The 26,697-nt window shown below is 39.8% G+C and overlaps 1 protein-coding gene across 2 annotated transcripts in view; it reads left to right on the top strand.

The window, feature by feature from the left end:
- The window catches only part of SYT9 (synaptotagmin 9), a 66,191-nt gene that overhangs the window by 5,203 nt on the left and 34,291 nt on the right, over positions 1-26,697 (top strand). For both annotated transcript variants that reach the window (XM_088058233.1, XM_014260204.2), the window contains exon 2: positions 24,702-25,053. In XM_088058233.1, the coding sequence (XP_087914359.1) occupies positions 24,702-25,053 (352 nt within the window). The remainder of the gene's footprint in view (positions 1-24,701; positions 25,054-26,697) is intronic.

The following is a 26,697-nucleotide window of genomic DNA, read 5'->3' as shown; positions in this document are numbered from 1 at the left end:
CTTTTTGTGGGTAACCTAAAGAGTTGGAGGTGTTTAAGTTATGATTTCCTCTTCAGAACCAGAGAAAAGGACGACTGTAAAGATTTTCCTCATGACAAAACCGAGCTTTGATCAGGCTGGAGCACACTCACGTTAAATACTCCTCAGATATGAAAGAGCCCTGCTCTGCTGAGATCACTTTATATTTTCCAGCCCTGCAAAGGACCTGCAGTGTAGCAGCACTTTAACCTGAGAGGCCAAACATGAGGAGGTTTTCTCTAGTCCTTGTGAGCAAACCTCACTCCACTGCTGTCCCATGGCTGCTCCTGGACATTGTGGGGAGCAGAAATGTTTCAGTCTACGAGAAAAAGGCAAAAGGAAGGCGGCTTCCAGCCCTCCTTGGCCTCCACATCCAGATTCAGTGCAGGTGTGGAAAGCAGGAGCTTTCTGGGGCTTCTATTTCCATTTTGGTTTTAGTCCTCCCTTGTGTGGGGACTTTACCAAATGTTTGTTGTTTACGGTCTGCCCTTACACCCCAAAACTTTACCGATGTGTGACACTGTGTTAAATCGACTGATGCCAGCTACATCCCTCTGTATTTAACAGAAAAAAATGTGTTTACTGCTAGAGGGCACATATATAAAAATAATACTTATTTCCTGAAGTCATTGCAAGCCCATTTTGTGGAGTAATGCTGCAAGTTAGAATAACATGCTAACTGAATCAGAAATCAGTTATGTCTACGGGCACACAGTTTATGCAAGTCTCTTCCAAGTGTGCAGTGAACGTTAAGGAAAACGGGTTATTTGCGAGTAACAAAAATATCTATCACTGAAATCAGCCTGGAGAGTAATGACCTTCGAAAATCAGGATGCCTGGATAGCATCCAGTCTGTCTTACACCTGAATTCCCATCCTAAGTGCTGGTTTTGCTGATGAAGAGCAGGAGGTTAATCCAGCCCTTGGACATACAAACTGGTTTTGCCGCTAAATCTTGATTTGTCATAGCTCCTATTTGAATGGGATTTTTCCATTCCTCATAGATGGGGCTGGAGGGGAAGGAATTTTCTAATTATGCTTCCCTTTAAGTTCCCCTTTATCTTTGAGCAGGCCACAGTTTACATTTGTCACAAAAAGCTCTGGTTGCTTCAGCAGAGGTGTTACTGGAACAGATTTATGGGTTATTAATTCCTAAAAACCCCATGAACTTGTGTTACAACAATGACATTTTTAGAATTTTATGATGGTAGAACACTGAATTGTTAGGCATTTGTGTGATCAATGCATTTAGTGACCCAGCTACTAATGATCAGCCACGTGTTCCCCCAGATAGCTTTCTGGAAAATTCCTTTCCAAACTAATTTGTGTGAGTTTAATTATACTGACAATTCAGAGACCTAGAAATGTAAGTCCAAAATTATTGCTGTCATAACAGCAGATCTGCTTAAACTCAGTCTCGAGGCTGTGCAGCTCTGTACCAACTTTGATGTGCAATATGTAGAGGCTGAGCACAAACTGCAATTTATGTATTTTTCTTTCAAACCACATTTCTAGGGTTTAGCTCTTCCCTCGCTGAAAATAATGATCATTGTTGATGTAGTGCAAATCTGTACTTAAGAACATTGCACTGTACATCTTTTGCTATATTTTGTCATTCATTTAAGCTCTTCTGTGGCTTTATTTAGACCAAAGAGATAAAGAGAGATTATTTTGACCTAAAGCTTTATGTCCCTTTCATACCGCTAACAAAATTTTAGCCCAAAGGATAAGAATTTATAATAATTAATTACAGATGCTGTCAGTTGCAACTGCAGCTCCTAAAATTCATTATCTTACAAGATCAATCTTTTTTTGCATGCTTTGTGGTACTGCTAAACAGAGAGTACTCGATCCATTTATTTGGACAGTACAGAAAGAAGGTGCTCCGTACAACAGGTGGCGTTTTGCACATTTCTTGCATTTGCTTTTGTGATCACACTGGGTATTGTGTGGTTTAAGCTGCTCAAGACGTTCAGCTGCCTCTCTTTTTTGGGCTTTAGGCATTCATTAGCCCAGTGAGATCACTTTGGCTTCCTTTGGCAGGATTCGATCCTGTGTATCTCCCAAGGTTAGCTGGAATTCAGAAATACAGTAAACACAGTTGAAACTGGCCTGTGTGTGTGTGTTTTAAGCCAATTTACAGTTGATGTGTGTCTACCAAAGATAAATGTCAGAAGAGTCTATAATCTGTCAGAAAAAGCTTTCAGATTATTGCTCTAAATCCACCATGCTAACAACAACTACAACAACAACAACAAATCAGGCACTAATGAATTTGGAGCAAAAATTTTCAAAGGGCTTTTTTAAAAACCTTCCAAATTTCTTTTTAAAATAAGAAGAATGAGGATTTGAAATAGGGTAAAATAAAAATAAGAAATAGGATATTTTCTAGAATAGGAAATAGGATAATTCCTGCCAGGATATTTTCTCACTTCTTTTTTGTTTTAGATGCACATAAAAAGAAAGCCTTGCTGACTTCCCATGGATATATGGCTCTTTGTACACATGTCCATCAGGCAGTTAGTTTGTTTAGAGTATCCTAATTCTGTCTTACAGTCTGTGAAACTCCCTAAAAACTTCCTTTCCCCCTGTGATGGACCTTTCCTGTGTGTATACAAAACACTAAATATTTATCTTTGAAAATTTCCTCTGGACAGCCAGTCTTCATCGTTGCCATCCAGGTTACTTTGTGCCCGGCTTCTCCATCCCTGTCCCCAATTCTGTGTGTATGTACACCAGGGTTCCACCTGTTTGTCCATTGGGCTGTTCCCACTCCATTTCTCAAGCAGCATCTCATTTTATTTACTGCCCCATTTTTAATCTCTTTAATTCATCTCTGGTTTAGTTCTCTGGCTTCAGCAATATGGTTCATTTTCTTCTCACATTTAGTGAACTTTCAGAATTTAGTGAGAGTTTCAGTAGCTGTGTAATCAGTCAGTGTATAGAGTTTGAAGCATCTTACACACTTATCTCAGCTATATAAAATCCCTTTAGAGTTCCCTTTTAAAACTTTCTGCTGCTTTTGTCTTTTGCAAGAGTTTCATGGCTATGGAGCTCATGGTTTCACCAGTACATATTAAGTGTTTCTCACATCTATCCAATTTTATAAATAACTACGACTTGTAATTCCATACAAATTATCCTACTCTTATAGAAAGCAATGTGCAAATTAGAAAATGATCAATGAGACTGACAGTGTTACGATCTTCTGTTGCCATTTGGAGCAGATGTTTTACCCATTTAAAAGTTTATTTTTTTCCCCTAGAGAAGTGAAACGGATAAGATTAATGCCTTGTTATTCCATCTCTTTTTGGGAAGCCCACCCTAAATAGGCTGATCTCAAGTATTCACTGTGCTAAGTTCTCTCTGCACAGCAGAAAGGAGAAGAGTTTCTGGAGGCTGGCTGCAGGGAAATGCAGCAGGTATTGAGATGTTCTCGCTGAGCTCTGTCCTACTCCCTGTAGTAGGGCTGATGTAAGATGTGTGTAGTGGCAGCATAACCTGCTGTAAAGAGATTTTAGGTCCATTAGCAACTAAATACAAGAGAAAACAGATCTGGTATTGCTGCAAAAATATGTAAAGCTCTAAAGAGGAAATTCTCTTATCTGTACAATTCCATTTATTTAAAGCTATACCAATTTACTCGGGGTAATACAAGACGCAAATCCAAACCAGTTGGTCAGATTTTGCTTAATTATGTGATTGTGCTCTCTCCTGCAATAGCTCATGCCATCAAGAAAGGTTCCTAATTCTCCAGATGCCACTAAGGCATCCATGATAACAAAAGTCCAATGGAAACTTTCCTTCCTTTTTGTTTTGAGAAATATTAAAGATGAGTGTAACGAGTTAAAAAATTAAAAATTAGAGAAATTAGGCTTAGCAGGTAAAGGGGAGGTGAGGGGCCGAGCCGGTTTTGTCCATTTGGTTTGTTTGTTCCAAGTTCTGAGGTGCTTCACAAACCAAGAGTGGAGAAACCTCGAGGCGCAGCGGGCGCGCATACGGAATGGAGTCGGTGGGAGGGGAAACACGGACTGGGTTACTCCCGGAGCACGGAATGGAGTCGGTAACTCGAAAAACGCGGACTGGATTTCTCGCGGAGTACAGAATGGAGTCAATTGGAGGGAAAACCCGGATTGGATCTTTCCCGGAGTACAGAATGGAGTCAGTTGGTAATTCAGAAAACACGGACTGGATTTCTCGCGGAGTACAGAATAGAGTCAGTCAGTAAACTTGGAAAACCCGGACTAGAGTTCTCCCGGGGTACAGAATGGAGTCGGTTGTAGGGAAAACCCGGACTAGAGTTCTCCCGGGGTACAGAATGGAGTCGGTTGTAGGGAAAACCCGGACTAGAGTTCTCCCGGAGTACAGAATGGAGTCGGTTGTAGGGAAAACCCGGACTAGAGTTCTCCCGGGGTACAGAATGGAGTCGGTTGTAGGGAAAACCCAGACTGGATTTTTCCCGGAGTACCGTATGGAGTCAGTAGCTCAGAAAATATGGACAGGATTTCTCCCGGAGTACGGAATTTGCAGAGCACGGTGCCTGTCACTTGTTCTGCTCAGGAGATGGAGCTGAGGAGCAGAACAGGCAGCCAGGCCTCTGAAGGGAGACATGAAACTCATTCCCGAGGGATCAAAGAGCACCGAGCACACTTGCTGTCACTTGGAAATTAGAGTTGGCACAGCTGAAGCCTGGGGTTCTGAGGACCTGTCTGTGGGGACATAGTGGACAGGAGAGGCTGTGGATATACCGTGTTATACCTCTGTTGGAAGAATTTCTATTTCTCTTTTGTATTACACTAAAACTTGCCTTTTCTCTCCTGATTTTTGAAGCCTTTTGAGCTTCTTTGTGGAGTTTGCTGCAGGGGAAAAAAAAAAAATAGATAAAGCAGATCTGTCCAAATTCTTTGTCTGTCTTGGGGTCCTATCACTTGTTTGTTGAGTGGTGTTTTTTTTGTGGGTTCAGCAGCTTTCTAAGGCAGCAGAGAAATCATGATTTGATGCTGACATTTGGGCTGTGGCTGATGAGGAAAGAGAAAGCTTGGCCATGGTGGCTTCCCCTAATACGGAAAAGCTGTCACCTTGACTCTTCCCTGTGCAGCAGCCCCACTGTTCCTGCCAGCTTCTCTTAGCTGCAGAAGGTGTAACGTTTTTATATCTGCTCTCGTTCTCAAGTTAATGTCTTGTTCCTGCCTACCTTATTCATTCTGTACCTGTCTCTTATTCTGTTGTCATTGTGTTATAAAGAGAGAATTGACTAGTCAAGATGATTTCTTCCCTGCTGCTGCCAGGAGCCAGTGATGATAAAATAGCTAAAAGCAGTTCCCAAAATAGCGGTGCACAGGTATAGGTTTGCCAGAGCGATTTGATAGCGATTACTCTATCGGTCCTTCTGTAGTGTTACAAGTCAGACCCAGCACTGTGAACAAAAAGTGCTCTTTCTTCCTTTGATGGATTTTTCTTCTTCCTCTTCTCTTTTTCTCCAGAGCTGAAAACCAGAACAGACCTTAATAGCAAAAGGACTGGCAGCATCTTCAGCCACTTCAACTTTTCTTTCCTTCCCAGATTAGAGGGAAGCAATTTTTTCACCTTCAGAAACATCCAAAGTTCAGTCTCAGGATTCAGGTCTTATCCTAAAGGCTCTGTGCACTGAGAGAAGAAGCAGTAATTTTGTTAAAATGGAGGGCTTGGGATTTAACATTTTTAGTCATTTACCTCCCTTTTTTCTGTACCCCTCTCTGTGTGGAAGATTTCCAGTGGTAGTTGTTGCCATGGCACTAAGCAGGACGAGGTGTCTACTCCAGTCTCAAAACTGGATGTTTACGGCCGTATTGTGAAAAATTATCCCTTCTGACAACTGGGGGTTGTTTATGCGGAATTAACACACTGCTCCTCTTCTTCCAAAGTGGAGAGAGGCTCTTCAGGTCATTCCCTGTGTGTCAAGACAAATGTGAGCTTCAGCAGTGCTGGAAGAGCCTCAGAATTAGCTCTGTCCTTCCACTCCCTCGTTAGCTGTTCAAATGAACAACCGCTTCACGCCCTGCCGAGCAGCTGATTGGCCTTGGAGGGCAGAAGCATCTGAAGCAGTATTAATGTTTCATTCAAAATCCTGAGAGCTAGGGAGGAAGGGAATTAGGGAATTCAAAACCCCAAATCAGCACTGCCTTTTATTTCACCAGGTCCTGTTCTCTTGGGCAGCATCCCTAGTTTTCTTCCACACTGGATTTCCTCTCAGGATGGTCTCTGCTGCCTTTGTGAGATGTTTTTGCCCAGGGTAAATTTAACAGCTCCCTTCCCTTTGCTTTTCTTTCTCCATTGTCTGCTCCTTCTCCCCAGCCCTGTTGACAGTATCTGCTATGACATATGCTGTACAGGAGATGGAGAGACAAAGAAACTGTGCAAGTCCCTCCATCCTCTCCACTTTTCATTTCTCAGGTCTTCACTGATGCATCAAGGCTGGTGAAATTCCCTTTTTATTTTCTCACCAAGCAAAGCAGATCAGAAAGCTGAAAAATTAGTGCCTTAAAATACTATCTCAAAGATATGTGAGCAAAGTGGATGTGATAAAGCAATCAGTAAAGGAGTGTAGAGGATTGCATGACAGCAAGAACAGCCAGCTGCATCTGGGAAATATGTAAGTCCTTGGACTCCAGCAGTATAAAACTTTCCAAGCTGTAAAAGAAGAGCAATTCTTTCTTTTTTTGTGGCAGTCCCAGAGGTTTGAAACATGGTTGGCAACTAATAGTTGCAGCCATAGAGTCATTGACTTTAAAAGAAACATCCCCTCACAGTGGGCATTCACCTAAGATCTTGGATTAATTGTACATAGTATAGTACGTTCTGGGGTTGTTAAATTTGCAGATGCTGCTAACAAATAAAAATAGTTTTATTAGGACAGGAATAGAAAAAATGTTAGATACAGAAGTGTTGCATAACCAACCTTGATGAGCAGGGAAGCACCCCTTTTGCAGCATTTCAAGAAGTACTGTTCCCAGTAAATGCCAGCAAATAGACCCTAAATCCCTAGGTCCATCCTGAGATGAATATTAATATTGTTGTTTTTAAAAACCCAAATGTTGCTTATTCTATGCAAGAATGGGGAAGAAAAAAAAATCAGGGGAAAAAGCCAGCTTTGACAGAGTATTTCCTGACTCAGCATTTGAATGAAGGTATCAAGGTTGAATCAAGGTAATGGAAGGACTTCACCCCAGCTGAGGAGGACTATGAACACACAAAACAGCACAGGAGGTGCCTGCCTGTAAATCCTGCTAATCAAATATTACTCAACAGTGTGTCAAGACAAATGTGTTTGGCTCAGGGATGTTTTTTAGAGACAGGAATCATGTTTTAGCTGGCTGCAATAGATTACTAGTTGAGGACTGTGAAAACTAAGGCTGTTTTTTTAATTGTGCCAGGCACTTGAGATGTGATCTTGTAGGAATCTGTCAGTGCTGGTTTTCCCCACCCTTTCAGCTGTTTTTTCAGTACTGATATGCAGTAAAAATTCCATCTAGTGCCCTGTCTGTAATCAGCAGAGAAAGCAGGGCATGTCTCAAGTGTGATGCCAGTAAAGCATTGAGCAGAAAACGGCCCAAAAAGCAGCCAAGAGAAAAGAGTGGGCCCAAGGATTTAGGTGGAAAGTAGCCTGTCTGAATATGGCTCACTCTATTTTCATAGCAAACACAAAATAACAGCCTGGGCTTTGTTGGAGGCTCTCAGCACTTTACTCTTATAAATAATAAACAGAATACATTTTCTCCTGTGTGGGTTAGCAAATAGAAATGTGCCTCTGTTATCAGCAAGGAAGCCATAATTGAGAGGCAGTGATTTTGTGGAATTCACATTAAAAAATGGGACTAAATAAAAGCATGAGGAGGATTTCAAAACTTCCATTTCTGTGCAGGTTTTCATGTTTAGCTATGGAATTTATTCATTATACTTTTTTGCAAGCTTGGATTTACATTCTCAGACTCAAATCATGCCACTCACTCCAGCCTGTGTCTGACACAGCAACAGCTCTAACAGGGTAACTTTAGGTAATCTCTTGCATATCCCAGCATTTTGCCATTTACTGCCCCATTTTCAGCATGATTTCAGAGTTTTGAGCATTTGCTTTCATGGCCTGGCTTGGATTGCAAATGCACATCTTGGCGTGACACCATTTGAGACTGAAACTGAAAGGAATGTGGTCGTGGTAATCCTCTTCACATTTTTGTAGCAGAAATGTGGAATAGAACATATTTTTCTTGGAGAGGGACACATTTCTAATGTGCCCCATTTCCATTTTGTGTCCCACTCACATTTGGGATTAAAGAGTGTATTTTTACTGGCTCTATTTATTTGTTCTTAAGGATATTTATTTCTTTATTCATTTCAGTATACCTCAATGTATGTTGTGTTTCATGTTTAGGAAACTTATAGTATTAACTACCCTTGCTTGAAAGTCTAGAGAAATTAAAATGGGTGGAGTTTACTCAACAACCCACTAACAGCACAACTTTCACAAGTCTGGAAGTTTGGAACATGCAATTCTTGGAAGTGCTTGATCCTTTTCTCTTCTTCTTCTTTTCTGTCAGTTTTTTTCTTAATTAAAGTAATCACATGCTTACAAGTGGAAAGTTTTCTGGTTTTTTAACATTCACATTTAGTCATTTGAAAAATTATTCTTTCTTTTCTTGCAATCACCTGAGTCAACCCAATGGTGGGAATCATTTTGATTTTAAGGACATGGGATCACAGGGACTTCCTGAGAAAAGGATGTGTACAAGTACCTGAGTCTAAAGAAAAAATTTAAAGTAATGTTCATGTAATTCAGTTTTAGGTATGGTTTTTTTTTGTAATACAATCAAGCTATTAGACAAGTGATTATATTCTTTCAACCTCATTTTCTTTATTTATTTTGAGGTGCCATGTCTAACTAGGATAAGAAGTAGATACTGGTGAGTGTCTAATCCCACCTGTGTTGGATGACAAGGAAGAAAGTACCAAGTTGTCAAAAAAAAAAAAATTATCCTAAAATCATTCCACTGAAGTGGCTGAAAAGTTAGCAGATCCCACCAGTGTATTCCAGCTAGCAAGAAAAGTGGGATGTAGCTGTCTCTGGAGAAATCAGAGCCCCATTACTATTTTTAGAGACCAGAAGATGAAAAAAACTGTGGCTATAAATTTACCATCCATTCTGTTTGCTTTTCCCTTGGAAGTAGCAGAACTTTTAAAGTTCTTCAAAGTCAAGGAATCCCCCAAATCTGAGAGCAAATCTTGGGGTAGGAGAGATGTGAAAGCTCAGTGTTTCCATGCTGTTCTCTTCAGCATCCTGCAGCAGTGGTGCTCTGGTTTCTAGGAACCAAAGGGCTGACACCAACATCTCCCTTGAACTCCCTGTAATTCTGGGAGGGAGATGATGAAAGCAGTGGTTCTCCCCTTGGAACAGGCTCAAGGAAGAGCAGCCATGTGTCTGCAAGAAGAAGGTTTCAAGGCTGATGGTCCCTTCTCTACATCCCATTTGTTTGTGTGCATCCACCTGGAGAGTCTGCTGCGTGCGTCATGTGAAAAGCGTATCACTGATTGTAATTGAACTCATCTTGAAAAAACTCTGCCAAACCCCTGATCATAATTTCTCTCCCTGGTAAGGTTGTTTATCTTCTCTTCCTTGTTTATTGCTTGAGTGAAGCTAGCACATTTGAAATTCTGGTTTAGAAGAAGTAGGATACTGTATAAGTGGTGGTGTTTCGCTGCAGAATAACCCCCAGAGGGATTTGTAATCCCCTGGTGCTATCATCCAGTGGGGAGCCAAACTCAGTTGGTTTGATAATAAGCTCGGTGCTATGAATTCAGCCTCATACTCAGCCTCATTCTGCATTGGTTAGCATTGCCTAGAAATTAATTAGTGCTCTGTATTTATGCTATCAATGGCATCCAGAGGCTGGCCTAAACACGCTGGAGCTGCTGGCAGCAGCTATATGTACGTGCAGATATTTTTTTTCTCCCTCTATAAATATGTGCTGTAGACTGTCTTTTAAAGGAGTTGTTACTTCATCTTCCCCGCAGCTAAACACAACCAGACAGCACCTGCTGGACATCAGTCAAAGATGCACAATGACACATAGTTTTCTATTAATGTTTACAGGATTTGGAATGCTGTAATTGATTTTGGCACTGAAAGTGCAGTCTGGTAAATTGCTTGTCACCCTTGTTTCATCCCCGGTCTCATTGAGAATCTCATATACAATTAACCATAATTGCTATACTGTATTTATTCTAAAGCACACAGCACATTGCTGGTTTGCTGTTTGGTACTCAAAAATGGTGAGTTAATTGCTTACAAAAACACAACTCAAACTAAGGGCACCTCTGTGGCGTGGGACTTTCCTTCAGAGCAGAAAACTACAGAGCCTTTAACATTGTTCATGTTCCAAACTCATGGCCCTCCTGTACTTGAGATCCCCCTGACTGCAGGGACACTCTCTTGTGCATAAAGGCACGAGTCAATCTCCATTTCCAGCTTGTGGGACACAGCAAGAGGAGCTGGATTCCCACCTGGGTGGTTACAGACCGAAGTTAACAAGTTCTTGTGCTGTCTGCAGGACAGAGCAATTCCTTCTGCATGTGGAACTGGACAGGAATTCTTTAAAGGAGCGTATTTGCTCCACATCCTTTAGGTCACAAGGTGGAAGCAGCACTGAATGGCTCACATGAATTCCTCTGCCAGTTTATCCTGGCAGTATTTTCTATTTAAACAGCCAAGGCTCCAGAATTAGCATGGACTGTCTAGAAACCTCAATAAAACAAAGAGCTTTGCCAAGAAACAGTCTAGGACAGAAAAAAAACAAAAAAAAAAAAAAAAAGGGTGAAGCCCTTCTCACAGATCAGCAACGGGAATGTGCAAAATCTTCTTTCCCAGGAATGAAGAGCTGCATTGTCTCCTGCTGTCATCCAGGGGCTGGATGCTGGAGGACAGGTCCAGTTCTCAAGTTTAGAATGGGAGCACCTGCTCTTTTCATGGATTGTTCAAGGAGGACCAAAATCAGAAAGTTCCTTGCTGTCCTTGCTAAAGCAGAGGATACTCTTCTGTTCTTCACGTTAAGAAACTAGCTGTTCTGATTTTTTTCTGGAGAAAATAATTTCAGGAGGTAAGATACAGATCGAGCTAAATTAACTTAATTAAAGGGAATGCAAATTCAGTAGAATACATTTTCTAGTAGAGAGTGTAGATTCTACTTGCTGCAAGCACAAAATATCTCCAACAGTCTGGCTGTGACAAATAGTGGCAATAATTGTACGTCTAAAACGTTAAAAATATCTTCTATCAGAATGCTGGATGAAAAGAGGAATTTTTAATTTCCTTTTTTAACTCTTGCAAATTAAAAAACAAGCCTAAGTACCATGGACTGATTTCCAGGATATTCAAACTAGTTTAGATCTGACTTTTAATCCAGTTAATTATTTTGCTATTCTCCATTCAATTAATTATCAGATTAAGGTTCTTATGTAATATGTAAAATGGTCTTTTGATAATGAAAGATTATGAAAGAAACGCTGCAGAGTTTGCTTCAGAAGAAAGCGCAGCAAGATTGAAATCTGCAGAATTCCAACTTGAAAGAGGCTATTAACTTTGATAGCAATTGCATGTGCCATTACAGTTGCATATTCCACAAGAAAATGGGGTGCATCACTTGGGGCATGGAAGACAACCATAAATCTTCACTGTAGGAATCATTTAAGATTTATATATATATATATATATACACATACAGAAATACCATCCCTCAGATTTTCTGCTTAGATTTTCCGGAATTGCTGCATTTATCAAAACCTCTATTTCAGTTTTTTTATTGCAGGTGTTGATTGTAATTGATTTGGAAAGTTGTGGTTGCACAGGAAGGACAGAGAAAGGCCAAGAAGATGATTAGAGAGATGGAGCATCTCTCCTACAAGGAAAAGCTGAGAAAATGGAGTTTGTTCAGCCCAAAAAGAGGAGGTGACCTAATTGTGGCCTTCCAGCACCTGAAGGGAGCCCAAAGGAAGGAGGGAGAGGCTCTTTGTGGTGACAGGACAAGGGGAAATGACTTCACACTGAAGGAGAGTAGGTTTAGATGAGATATTAGGAAAAATTTCTTTTCTGTGAGGGTGGTGAGGCCCAGAGAGGTTGTGGGTGACTCATCTCTGGAAGTGTCCCAGGCCAGGTTGGATAGAGCTCTGAGCAACCTGCTCTGTTGGAAAGTGTCCCTGCCCTTGGCAGATGGTTTGGAAAGCAGATGAATTTTAAGGTCCCATCCAACCCAAACCATCCTATGATTCATGGTATTTCAGTCTTCCTGGAATCTACTCTGGAAAAAAAAAAGAAATTCTTCTGTTTTACAACCTAAGAATTGATGCTCAGCATGAGTTTTTTTCACTCTGCAGGGTTGGTGACGTGGCTTTTCAGCTGCCTGTGTCACTTTCCTCCTCCAAAATCTGTTCATCCTCTCAGTCCTTCACGTGTTGGCCGTGTGCCCGCGGCTCCCAGGAAGCAGGTGTGTTTGGAGAGATGACAGCTTTCTCAGGACTCAGTTATTTAATTAACTCCTTTTTAACTGGGTTATTTGAAAAAGCTGTCCCACCTGCCTGGTGGTCAATACCTTGCTTGTGTGCTAAGCAATGCTTGTCAAACTCCCTGTGTCCCTTCCATTCGGTTGTGTCACGCCTCTCTGGGAGCACAGGGGAGTTTCTGGACTCACAGTGAGGAGTGAGAAGATCCAGGTTCCATTTTTAACTTTTCAAACCGTTTTACAAAGGCTCTCCTTCAGAACTGTGCCGCGTCTTGGGTTTCTGCTCCTATTTCTAAAAAGGCATTTAAGTAACTCTGACATTTTTAGAGGGAAAAGCTACTTAGTGATAAACTGTTTAATCACTGAGATAATTTAACAGCTTTGTTCTACAGTCTACTTGGTACTGTGAATAGAAAAACAAACAATTCTTCAAATATCCACTAGGGTCTCTGAGCACATTTCTGCACTGTTTACATTCCATTAACATTCTTCAGATAGAGATTTACTCACAGTGCTTTTAACTGTGTATGTCCAGACACATTTTCTTGCTTTCTTGCAGCTTTCATGAGTAAAACTTGAGTAAAAAATAAAAATAAAAATTACTCACCCCATCAACAACGGCAGATTCATTGATTATTTAAATAAGGACAGAAAGCTGTCACTTATGTCTCAGATACATAGCAGAGGTCACTGAACTTAAATAAAGACTGAAAAAAAATAGCCTGCAAATTGCTCTTTAAAACACCTTTTAAACATCTCCAGGGATGGTGGCTCAGCACCTGTAAGGTCAAGGAGGGAAGTTTGCGTTTGGCTTTCCCACACAGCTCCTTAGAGCTCGATCAAAACTGAGCGAGCAGCTGTGGCTCCAGCCATATAGATCTGTCCTGCTCATCATTAGTCAATTTTTAGACCACCAAAGCCCTACAGGCAATGTCATTTGTTAAGCTTATGTCAGTGGTCATTTTATATGTGTTTGATACATCAGAATTTTATCTTTCCACCCATGCTGATGTAACTTAGGCTTGGGGTGGTCATGGGTGAGTGTGTATGTCAGAGGGGAGGGACGGAGAGAGGGAGAGGAACAGGAGGCAAAGGAGAAACCTCTGAACACACAAACCAGTGGAAATGGGTGTGGATCCATCTGCAGCATTGGAAAAATGGAGTGTGTGAAGTGTTCTGTTCATTGGCATAGAGGGAAATAGATTAAAATCTTCAGGGCAGTTTTAAAATATTAACCATTCGTATTCTAATTGCTGGATATTTTTAAATGCATTGAATAAACACACTTCTTTAAAGTGGTTAGTACTCTTAAATAAGGTTCAAGATGCAGCCATTGCTATAAATGACATTTTGTATGAGCATGGGAGCCTCTGAATCTTTCTCTGGCCTTAGTCTCTGGTGTTCACAAGTTTCTTGAGTTGTGGCTCACAGTGATCTTAAATATCTAAAATAAAAACACTTCCTGCTTTTCTTAGGTACAAAATCCACCACGATGCCCCTTGCAGCTTTTGAAACCTCCAGACAGATGCAAGGCTAATGCGTTTGGTGAAGTTACTATCAGCCTTAAAACCCTGAAATGCTGAAGCATTACTATCTTGACCTTTATGTCAAGATGAATGAAAAGAAAATTAACTTCTAAGACAGCAGGCCATTCTGCAGGACTGCATTTGTTGGAAAACGTCTGGTTTACCATAGAGGCAGAAGGGCAAAAATAGGCTGTTTTTCAGAGATGCTGAAATATCTTAATCTTGATGGTTGCCAGAATTTCTGTCCTTAAAGAACTGGTTATTGACGCTGTTCTGTGGCATTTCTGTTTTATTATTCTGTGGGTACAAAGCTCTGGATGTTGTTAAGAGGAGAGATCTGCAAATGTGGAATTTGGCAGCACATAGCGTTGTATCAACGTTCATCTTTGTCCCTTGTCCCCCACCTGTCTCCTCCTAAAGATTTCCTTTCCTCAGGAATGCAGGAGGTTCTCAGAGCTCCTGACCTTTTCACAGTGGATGATTTGTTGAGCCTGCCCCTTTGGCTCTGTGGCAGGACCACGTTTCTCCAGGTGCAGGTGCCAGTTTGACTCAGGGAATTTAAGGGCACATTAATACATTAATCTTCCTGAGTCACTGACAGAAGTTTCGCATCCCATCCGTGAACTTTGACATTTATTGGAGAGCAGCAACCCCACAGTTGCTTCACTGATGCTGAAGTGCATGGCCCAGATCTTGATTTTGTTTTTTTGTCCTCTTTTTAATCTGTCATAGCTCAATCAAAGTGCTTAAATCAGCAGCTGTGGAGAGTAAAGCCCTGAATTCATCCCTCAGTGAACCACAGTTCCTTCAGTTTGCTGCTCCCTGAGAAAGCTGCACATTTGGATGCCTCCTGCCCACTGTGGAGTGAAAAAAATACAAGGAGAAAAACCCCTCGAGCTTTCCAGTTTCAATTTTACATTCATGATTAAGTACAACATGAAATGATTTCAGTTCATAAGAAATTGCTCAGTTCTTAAGAGCTGTTGCTACTTGTTCTTTCTACAGATTTCTTTTAATAAAATGTCTTGCATGGCTGTTCAATTAAACCCAAGAAAACAGAAATCCAGATAGATTCAAATCTTACCCAAAGCATACATTCTTTAGTATATGCTTAGCAAAAACAAGCAAGTTGAAGTTATTTTCCATATTCAGATTTGCCAAAATTAGGAAGGCTTCCAAGACCATCTCAGCTTTAAAATAATCTATGTCTAGGAATGAAAAAACAGAAGAGCAGTCTGAATGATAATTTTATCAAATCTGTTTCTCATTTCTGTTCTTTAGCTTCTGTTCTTTAGCTGCTAACATTCCTAAGATGTTTCACTTTAGATTTCTCATGATTTTCTCTGTTTTCATATCTGTTCTACAGTTTTCTCTTAGACAGTGCTGTCGACAGACAAGACATTTGGACTTGATCTTAAGGATCTTTTCCAAACCAAATGATTCTATTATTTTATGACTTCCAGAATTACCCACTTCTAAGTCTGAAAGTCTTAAGTTGTTTGGATTTTTTTGCTGTCTAGTAAGGGAGTATGAATGGGGAAAAAAAAAATATTCCATATTTTTTTTCCTAACAGTGAATTCATAGTAGACATGGCTTGATGGTAAATTATTAATTCATTGTCTTTCCTTGTAGTAAATATCCCTGCCAGTAAGGCTTCCATCACACCCTAATACTTTTGGCTCTTCCTTAAATGTAAATCAAGTATTGTAAATATTGAACCACTGTGAATTGCCAAACTCCCATAATGTAGACTTGGAGTAGTTGATTCTGAAAAGGAAGCTAATTAAATAATTGACCTCGTTTCCATTGCAAGCAATCAGACTTTAAAAAGAAGCTTCCACTTCTACTCTGTGTAAATTGTCCAGAAAAGTAATACTGTCTTTTTATTTCTTACATAATTATTTTAAAAAAAGAAAACAGAACCAAAATACCCAAACAAATTATGAAAGGTTCAAAAATAAATATTTTTGGTTAGGTTATTCAAAATCAGAAAGGCTAAGGGTTTCCACTAGATTTAATAAGATTATAGAGAATGGGAGACCACTGGTATGTGAAATTCAATGCTTCTAGTGGGGAAAAAGATTGGAAGTTTGAAAGAAAAATACAGATTTTGACTAGAACTATATGAGCAACACAAATCCTATTAACCATTTGTCAGTCTCTGTGAAAGTATCTTTTAATCATATTCATCCCATTCTAGATTTGTGTGTCTGTATTTAGGAATTAGTGTGAAACTTAAATTCTGCTGAAGCTCCAACAGCCCTTCACCCTCTTTAGTGCTCTGTCCACATCTCCCAGTCCTTCATATTCATTTAATTTCACAGATTTTGGTGTCCCTGCCCCTGGCAGAGGGGTTGGAATGAGATGATCTTTAAGGTTTCTCCCAACCCAATCCATCTTATGATTTTATGATCTCTCTAGCTGTTGTTTTGAGCACTTTGGTAGAATATTATTGTACAGTTTTATACAAATGGGAAATGAAATGCTGCTGTGTCATTTCCTTTAGTACTCTAAAACACTTTACTATTATTGCAACTTACTGGGCTTTCAAAGACTATAATGGAAGTTGGAGCTTATTGGTGTGGTTCAAAAAAGCTGTTTGCTCTTCCATAACCTGGGGACTTCCTGCTGCAGGCTCTATACTGCAGAAATAAGTGGCAATTTCTCCTCATTATTATTCACAGGGTCATAATATTCAAGAGTAATGTGTGCTTGGATGGCTTAGTCATTAAAATATTCACAAGTCTTGACGGTTTCATAATTTTTAACACACGCAATTTGTCCAGAGAAACTTCTACTCGAAAATTTCTCCTATGTTATTCTTTATTCATTCTCCATCATTCGTTTTGCTCTTAAAACCTTTCATTCTGCTAATGAGGGAGCATACACAGTATTTGCCAAAAGTGACTAGTCATTTTGTATGACTAGATGAGAAGTTAAATTCTTCAATTACTGCATGAACTCCTATTTTGCATAATAAAAAAAAAAATAAAATAAAAAGCCAGGATAAACACTTGCAGAACATTAATTAACAGCTCCGCTCACAGCGAAGGATCCTGCAAGAAAAAGGAAAGTCTATCATGTTAATTGTTTTCTTGGAATAAATAATCTGATTCTGTGATTTAACACACGCAAAGAAGAAGCAGAAAAAGTCACTTTACTCCTACAAAACATGACTGCTCGCTGTGAAGGACCTCACAGGAATTTGCAGTGTGAGTGTCTAACCCCAGAATTTCTTTTCCAGGTGTAACATCAGCAGCTTTCCCTTTTAGCTAACAAGACACAAGCATGCCTCAAATGCCAAATGGCTTTTAGAAGATTTCATGTTCCTTTGCTCCAGCTACCTTTCCTGTCCTGTAAATGTATCACTCTCCATGATTCTGCCTAACAGGGTAAAATAGAGCCATTAAAGCCCTCTCCATACACAGAGTGCTTGAAAGTCTGGCTTGGTATCTTTACAGCTGCTGTCCTCTCTTCTGTTATATTTTCATTTATGGATTTATTTTTTTTTTTCTTTTTCCCAGTGTGTAATATTTTACACTCGGTGTTAGGAAACCAGAGGTATACATATATATATAATTTTGCACATTTTATCACTTGTGTGAAGTGTGCATGGAAAAAGAATTCATTAATAAGCAAAAAGAACCAAGAATGAGGCACAAGAACCTGGAAAAATCTTTTTGCAATTCTGATTATGCAGATATGAAAAATCCTTTTTTTTTTTCTATTGCACATTGTGTCTGTGTCACTTGTGGAGCAGAAGCTTCAGTTTCCACCAGAGGAAAACATCATTTTTTGTCAGTAGATACTGCTGCAGGTTGGCAGGGAAAGATGCAAGCCCTTGGACATACGACTCCTCTCAAGTCTGTCTATAAAAATCACTGCTCATCCAGCCAGCTGTCTGATTAGTAAAGGCTTTCTTGTCACTTACAAACTGTAGCACAATATTATGTGTCAGCTAAGTTGTCAAAGAAATTCACATTAATGCAGACTAAATATATTAGAGAGCTGGTGTACAAACAGTAATAAATTCTTCTTAGAACAAGTTCACATACAATTTTTACTGTAATGAATCAGCAAAGTACGAAGTGACCTTACCTGAATTGCAAACAAGACATTCTGCTTACATAACTTTCCTTCTTGATAAGCTAAACTTTTCTTTTTGCAAAACAAAAGAAAGGTGTAATTTACTATATTTTGAGTACATTTTTCTCGTTATTTAATGTCCATGAATGATTTCCTTCAGGGTTTGTTGGTTTGAGGTTTTTTTTTTTTTTTGCTTAAAGCTTTAGTTTAGTGATCTTATCAATAAACTATGATGTCAATCTTATGTCAGTTTTGAGTTGTGTCACAAAAATACTCTGCACACACAAATCTCTTACTGCTTTTGCACTTGTTATTGTATTTTATAAGTAATTCTGTATTTTTTCTATTTAGTAATTCTGATTTCATGTTGAAATCGTGCTGTGAAATTTGTGCAGATTTAAACTAATTGACAAATACCTCGGTGAAGTCGTAGGATTACATTTATAAGATTTAGTTAACGTTAAGCAATATCTGAAAAAGACATGAAACAAATTTGTAACCGAAGCAAAGCCCATGAAGTGAAAGCACACACTGGCAAACTGGAATTTGTAACACTTTTCAGGAATAAAAAGACATGCAAGCCACTCAGAGGATTAGAACAGTATCTTAACCAACACAAGAGCTTTCCATACCCTAAAGCCTACCTAGAAGATGTAGAACAGACAACCAGGGAATAAAAAAAAATCACTAAAAGCTAATAACAGCCTCAAATACCAGTGAGACCCAGCTTCAAATACATTTTCAGGGCATGGAGAATGTTCCTACCATGTGAAGCCCTGACACTGATCTCATTTAGGCCGGTTTTGTTGATCCACACACACAGATTTCAGGGTGAGATGCAGTTGGAGCATGCATGTATTATAAAATTAATAGAATTTCAGATTCATTCCCTTGGTTTTCTTGGCCTTTTTCTTGGCCTTCCTTTAAAGAATTGCACTGAAGGTTTCTAAACACGGTATTAAGGATAATTAACAGCATTTCAGAGAAGAATACATTAGCTGAGAACTATTCCTCTGTCCCAGGAGTCTTTGCCAAGGGACTCCTTCCATCCTGAACAAGTTCCAGTTATGTTAATTAAGGAAAACTTGTGAAGCACAGAGGAAACTACAGGGCAATACCAGGATAAAGCTGCTTCAGGTACTTGATCCTACACTTTCTCTCTGGAAAACTTTGGCTCTTAGACCTCTAGGTTTAAAAAAATACTCCAGTTGCTCCTGCAGTGCAACTACTGAGCTGAATTAAGGCTGCTAACCCTCCTTGGATGTATTTGCACAAAGGAAAAACAATTTAGATTGTCAAAGCACAGCTAGGATTTAAGCAGTAGGCACTGAATGTTTTCATTGTTTTTTAAGAAACTTCTAAATATATTCCTTAAAATATAATATAATATAATATAATATAATATAATATAATATAATATAATATAATATAATATAATATAATATATATATTTATACAATATAAAAATATATTTATAGTATAAATATATTCCTTAAAATCTACCCCCCAAACAACAAAAAAGTAATGAAAGGAGGATTTTTTTTCCCCCCCTCAGGAAATGACAGCATGAAATTTCAGCTGAATTTGGACAGAACCATATTCACAAAGATTGGTCTGTCCCAATGTATCCTATAGTCTAGTAATAAGATTATTCAGGAAAAAAAATTAACTTTATTTTTTTATTTGAAATTTGTTTGGTATAAATAGGGAAAGATTGTTTCTTGTGGACTAAAAATATCTGTATTGCAAGATGTTGAATTGCTGAGATTTGTTTCACCACTTGTTAGCCAAACTTCACCCAACAGCTCCACTGTGTATTACAGTAATGCTGGAATATTGGAATAGTCATTTTAATAAGAACAGGAGAGTAAATCAGCACAGAGAAGAAAGCTTGTTTTACAAGATAAAAATGTGTGAAAGAACTCTCTCACTTAGGATTTCTAGTAAAACTCATTAAGCCTCAAGTTAAACCAAATGACAGCCAGTTTGTCAGGAGGGGAGTTCATTGGTAGAACACCAGGCACATCCAGGCAACCATCAACTTGATTGTCTAAATAATTACATTTTTGGTCAGCAGTTCCTTCTCTGTGCCTGGATGATGAGAAATTCACAGTTCAGTTATTTCTTTTTTATCATATGTTGGGTCTTACTCGAATCTTTTGGAGTCAGATGAATCCAAAGGTTATAATTTGTGCTTTTTGACTCCATAACTTTAGTTGCATGTCTAGACACATAAATTGATCTGTGTTAGCTATTGACCATTGTTGGCTAATTTAGATATTTTATTTTGTATAAAATTTAGCAATCCAAATGATAACTTTGTAAGTTCAAGAAGGAAAAAAAAAAAGGTACTTCTTGTTTCAGATGTGAAAAGACAAAACCACCGCATTTCTGTTATTTTTTCTGTCTAATTTTTTGGTGAGACTTTTCAGCATCAGGGTTTCAGAGGATAAAGCACAACCATTTATTCCAGAAAAAACAAATCAGCTGCAATGTGGTACTGTCGGTATTTGAATGGAATCATTATACATTTGTGGTCTTACAGCCCCCCATACTGAACAGCTCTCATGCAACATGTATGTAAAAGTACAAGACAATTCAAATTCTTCTAAAACAATCTATGATTTTATTCAAAGTCAGTATAAAAGTTTTTGTTCAGTGGATCCATACTAAAATAATTTGAAATGTAAATAGAAGCATAATTTTCTTTCCTTTTTTACTAGCTAATCTACAAAGTGCAGTTACATCTTACAGTGTTACTGGAATTTTGGTTATTGTGATCTAAAAAGTGCTACCCACTTGGTATTTTATCCCTACCAAAGTAACATTATGCTCTTAACCTGCTTGGTGGTTCTCAAACATTGCAATTGGTTGCCCACAGAGGTTGGGGAGGTTTCCATCCTTGGACAAATTTCATTTCATGGGTATATTCTGTGTGAGGTGACATTGTTTGGGCAGAGGGTTGAACTAAATTATCTGAAAAGTCCCTTCCCCAAAGGTTCTGTGATTCTCTTTAATAGGAGAATCCAAAGACAAGATAATTTATATTCCTATCATACAGTCTCTTGACATAAAAAGTGGGATTTTTCTTTTCTGTGTAACAGATCTACTTTAAAATGGAAGTAAAAAAATGTAAAAAGATTCCAAATTCAGCAATGACCAAACTGAGTCTTTTTGATAAAAGGACTGAGGGTTTTTTTTATATCACTGATTGTAATAAGACCTGTCACAGACAGAAAGGCCATGTTCATCTCTCCAGTCTATGCTAACAAAACCTGTGATCCACAGGTAGGAAACTCCATTTCACTTGTTATTTTCATATCATTTTTAACCTTGTGATTGCTACCAACCAAAAAAACCAACAAATAAAACCCCCCCACCAGAACAACAAAAAAAAATCAAACAAAAAAAACCCAAAACACCAGAAAAAATTATTTTGATAAGCATAGTAGAGTGAAAGGGATTGAGACATGGAAATTGGGTGGAAAACTGATTATTTCATCAGAATATCTGTAAGACAATGCCATGAGCAAGATATTCAGAAAGCCTGTGTTCTTCTGGAAACCAGAGCTGAATTCCTGGTTGTTGGCGCTGCATGGAAGGAATGGCAGTGCCTCCCTGAGTCCTCTAACAATGCTATCATGGTCTCAGTAGACAAAGAATTAGAGGCAGCTACCAAGCCTCAAGAATGTTTAATCTGGGGCCACCCTGAATGTCTTTCCTCTTGTTTTCTGTCCAAAGGCCTCCTTTGCTAGTGGGGAACACATTGTCCAGCATCAGCATGCCAAAATCAATGTGCTATAATCCAAATATTCTGACATGCTGGGATTTGGGGGCTCAGCTCTCAGTGCAGCCATGATGACAAAGGTAGAATTGGGAAATTTTGACTTGGGTTCATAGCAAGATGCTTGGCTGGTGTCATGGCATTCACACAGGGAATTTAGAAGCAGCTGGATTTCTGAGGAACAGTTTCTGTGCTGCAGATCTCATTTCTGTGAGGACAAAAAAGTAAAGACTTACCCTGCTCTCATTACAAAGCAGAGGAAATCACTGGCATCAGATGAGTACTGCTACCACAGGAGAATACAGATAAACAGGCTTAGAAAAACTGAGACATCTGGAAAGATGGAGTAAAAATTGTACAGAAAATACAGTGTGTAACAGTACAAGTGGCTAATGGAAAAGCAGCCAAAAATCTCTTCACGTGGGACTGTGCTCACCTCAGATATTCACAATGGATCTGCACCGTCGTTGAAAATTGCCAGCCAGGCATGCAGGATGTGAAAATTACTGTCTGATGGAAGGGAAAAGCTTAGAGCACTACCCTTTAGTCTACTGTCTTTCACAGAAGCAAGACAGATACTTATGATGGCTCCTTTTCCACCCACAGGAACAAAATTTTCATACAAAACCTTCTCCCTGACACAAAGGAGTCAGGAAGAAATGAAACTGAGCTGATGGATAAACACTCCCCTCTCATGCTGTGACCTGCACTGTTTACTGCCCAGCTTCTCTGCAGCAAGCTGTGAGATAATGATGTTACATATGTCATTAAAGCCCCCCAAACTCTCCAGCTGAAAAACAGTTCATGTTGCCCTCATGTGTTTTTTCTCACGGTGTCTGTTCTCTAGAAAACTTCCTCTCATCTTCAAAGTAGGCTAGGGGACTGCAGGTCTGCTTTTCAAATTGTTCCTCACCTTCATATTCACAAGCCCTTATCGTTGGGCAGTCTTCTGTTCTCACCTTGTAATCTTCTGGCTGCTTCCAGATTTCCCATTTCTTTCAGTGTTTGGCCATTTACTTGAATCAGTTTTTTGAAAGAAATGGCCTTTTTTCAGACCTCTGATGTATTTCTTGCTTCTTCTCCAGGGAATGCAAGACAAATTGCTTTATTCTAAAGGCCTTCTTTCACTTCTGCATCCTTGATCCTCAGCTTTTTAATCAAAAAGAGGTTGTGCTCTGCCTCCACTGCCAGATTTGTTTACCAATAAATATTCAAAAATTATCAAGAGCTACCATTCTGCTCTCTCCCAAATTCCCTTTTATGCATGGGAGGAATTTCTTTAATTAATTTCAGCTCTAAAAAACTCTTTGCTGTAATTCCAAGCAGCTGCTGTGCTGTCCCCACTGTTAATGAGCTTTGTCTTCATATGACTCGGAGAAGGACAGAAAGGGCCATGCTGGCTAAAATTGTTTGAAATTGGTTTGCAGCATGCAAAATAAAGTGGACAGCTCCTGTGTGAAATGGATTGCAGTGTCACTCCCCCCACTGTGGAAATTTAATCTGTCTGGCTGGTGAGAATGAGACTCACAGCAGGGGCAGAAGGTATTGACTTTACCACTTTTTTAAGAAAAATGTGTTTTTTTTTTTTATTTTGGGATGGACTGGGGCTGTTTCATCTGAATTGTCATTCTTAAATAATTGTCTTTGTAGAAGCAGTACATCTCAACCTTCTGCCATCCTTTGAGAATTCAGGCTAGCTGTTTGCTTAGAGAGATGCAGCCTGACACTCTGAACCTACACACAGTGTGAAAAATTGCTTTGATCAGCTTGTGTTTATAATTTAAGGCAGTAAAATAGAATCCTCACTAATTGTGTTTAAGGCATGATGTGTTGTGTAATCCACAGAGAGATTCATTTCAAAAACACTGTAACCACAAAAACAGCTGTTCCACTGAGTCATTTTCCTAACGTGCAATTTAAAGCAAAACAGAGCAAAACCCACTCCCAGTTGTAACTTATTTGTGTTGATGGAGTAGGATAATGCTGGAAATGTGGGGAAAAGCAACAGAAAACTCATCTCCACGTTCCTTTTTATACCAGAAATTTGGAAAAAGAAAAGGAAGAGACTTTGGAGCTAAAAAAAACCAGAAAAAACTCAGTTTTGAAGAGATATTTGTATCCTAATTAAATTTCGAAGAGCAAGCCATGCATTGACAGTCAAAAATAATTTACAAAGATAGAAATGAGTCTAAAGTTAGATGGAATGGAATTAAAATAACAAACCAAGATACATCAGTGAAATATCTAAAAAAATCATGTCACAGAGGTGCTTGTCTGCATATTTTCATGGTGTTTGAGCCTAATACAGGCTCTGGAAGAGAAGCTAGTAAGAACTGGTAAAACAGGTGGAGGAAACTGCACTAAAATGAAATGAAAAAGTGAAAAAAAAGACAAAATGTGCTGCAGGCACGGCTCTGTCATCAATTGGAAGTTGAGTGAGCAAGTGAACAAGCCTTTTCACATTTAGAAGAGCTCTTTTCAAATTTAGAAGTACCCTTTTCACATTTTCACCTTTCATCCCACCCCGCTTTTGGAGGGAAATTATACGCTAGGCCCAAGTCTTATGCTGAATTCCAAATTATTTATTTTCCCTTGGTGGGGAAAGAAACTTGAACTTTTAATAAGTTTGTATTTTATGGCTGTTGCAGGGAGCAGAATTTAATTTGGAATCCAGAGGCGTTTGCCTCGCGCACCGGCGCTCCGGAGATGCCGAGCTCCATCGAGTGCCGAGGCGTGACACGGACGCGCTTCTCTCCTTTGCAGATATCTCCATCAGCTTGCTGTCCCTGGTTGTCACTGCCTGTGGCCTGGCCCTGTTTGGTGTGTCCCTGTTCGTGTCCTGGAAGCTGTGCTGGATCCCGTGGCGGGAGCGGGGCTTGCCCTTCGGGAACAAGGACAGCAAGCAGGAGCCGCTGCACTACGCGGACGCGGACGCCAATGACCGCGACTACAGCGAGGATTACCTGGGGCAGCCCGCTGCCTACCCCGAGGCCTCCATGAAGATCAGCCACACCTCCCCTGACCTCCCGCTGGACACCCAGGCGGGGACCAAGGAGAACTGCGTGCCCAATGTGCGGATGCAGCGCCAGATCACCGAGCCCACCTCGTCTGACCGGTCAGTAACTCCCATTTCTCTCCGTTACTCATGAATACGGGCCAAAAAGCATGGCACGCTGATCTAAGAGATATATATATCATCTTCTAGCCGTGTTCCTTTTAAAAAAAATGTTAAATATACAAAAGTTATTCACTGAGGTGCACAAACCTCGTAGGTCGAAGCAACAGCATCACAATCCTATTCCATTCTTCTCCCAACTGATGCCTTGTTGGGACTGCCTAAAAACAGAGGCCAGGCAAAATTAAGGGAATAAAAACCATGTCTATTTATTGAAGGGCCTTCAGGTGCATTTTGGGCAGACAAAGCCCTCCCCCCCAGGGGCTACACCCAAAAAAATAGACCATGGGTCACAGGTTTTCACACTTTTGTAAGTTTGGTCCATTTGTATATTGGGGGTTAATCCTCCAATTACAGCTTCAGGTAATGAAGTCATTTACCCCAAATTTTCTCCCTCCAACTCACTTTTGTTTGCATTTGCCAGGGCCTGAGACAGTGAGGTGTCCTGGATTCCCAGGCCTGGAGGGGAATTGTTCTGTCTGACCAGACTGGGAGAACGGCAGCTAACACTCTGTATGGAGTTTAGAGGAAGACACTAAAGAATTGCAGGACTACAAATACATGGAAAATATAAAAGCTAAAATCCTAAGGCATCACAACTACTGTCTCATCGGTGCTTTTCCCTCGGGAGCTGGATAACACAGAGCCCTGCGTCCCTTAAAAGCACCAGGACAGCCTAGATTTAGCTTGTAAAGCATATTCATTTGCACTTAGCACTGGTGCTGAACACTCAGTAATATCTCCTCAAAGATTTTTCCGAAGAAGAAAAGTAGGGCAAGCTAATGCAACTCTTGCAAGAGCTAGAAACAGGATTAAAAAATCGTAGATTTTAGCCACAGTCATGACTGTGGGGTGAAGAGTGGCTGAACAGGAGTCAGTGAAGTGTCCGGGGGAGCTGGAGAACCAGCACAGGAGGGAATAGGAGAGGGGGAGGCTGAGAGTTTGTGCAGGGGCAGGTGATAAAAGGATTATTTTTTATACAGCAAGAATAAGGATCAGCATGTGAAGAGCCAGGAAATATCTGAGTCAAAGCAGAGGCACTTCAGTGGGAGAGGGTACAGCACTAGCCCAGTGGCTCTTTGCAAGCCTCTTCTTTTTATTCCTCCACAGGATATTCTGCACCTCTCACTGCCATGAGGAGCTTAAAGGTTGAATTTTATTTTTTCTCTTTGGTGACACGATAATATTTTATCCTGGAAATGACTAATGGAGAGCCATAAGATTATGTATTTATTATACAACAAGAGGAAAAAAAAAATCAGGATAGCACATAAGAGGCTGTTCCTGCTTTAAGCATGGGTAAACAGATATTTACCAGGAATGAATGAACAATTATAGCAGAGGAGCTATTGCTGATTACATTCAATATAAATAGTTGTGGATTAATCCTGTGTAGGCATTTTCCACATGATTTTTCTGTGTTCAACCTGAGCTCCTGGTGCTCCTATGCACTGAGTGATGGCTGCATAGAAATGGAACAATAAAGTGGAAGTCATAGAAGATTAGGGTTTTGCCTAATCCAACTTTCACATCCCCCCACCTCAACAGGAATTGCAAATTTGATTTTTGTTACCATCCAGGAGG

The sequence above is a fragment of the Pseudopodoces humilis genome, chromosome 7, assembly GCF_049639895.1.
Source record: "Pseudopodoces humilis isolate 2021_Gansu_Grassland_sample_001 chromosome 7, ASM4963989v1, whole genome shotgun sequence".
Classification (NCBI taxonomy): domain Eukaryota; kingdom Metazoa; phylum Chordata; class Aves; order Passeriformes; family Paridae; genus Pseudopodoces; species Pseudopodoces humilis.
Note: the sequence above shows the minus strand (reverse complement) of the source record. Positions and strands in the feature narration are given on the sequence as shown.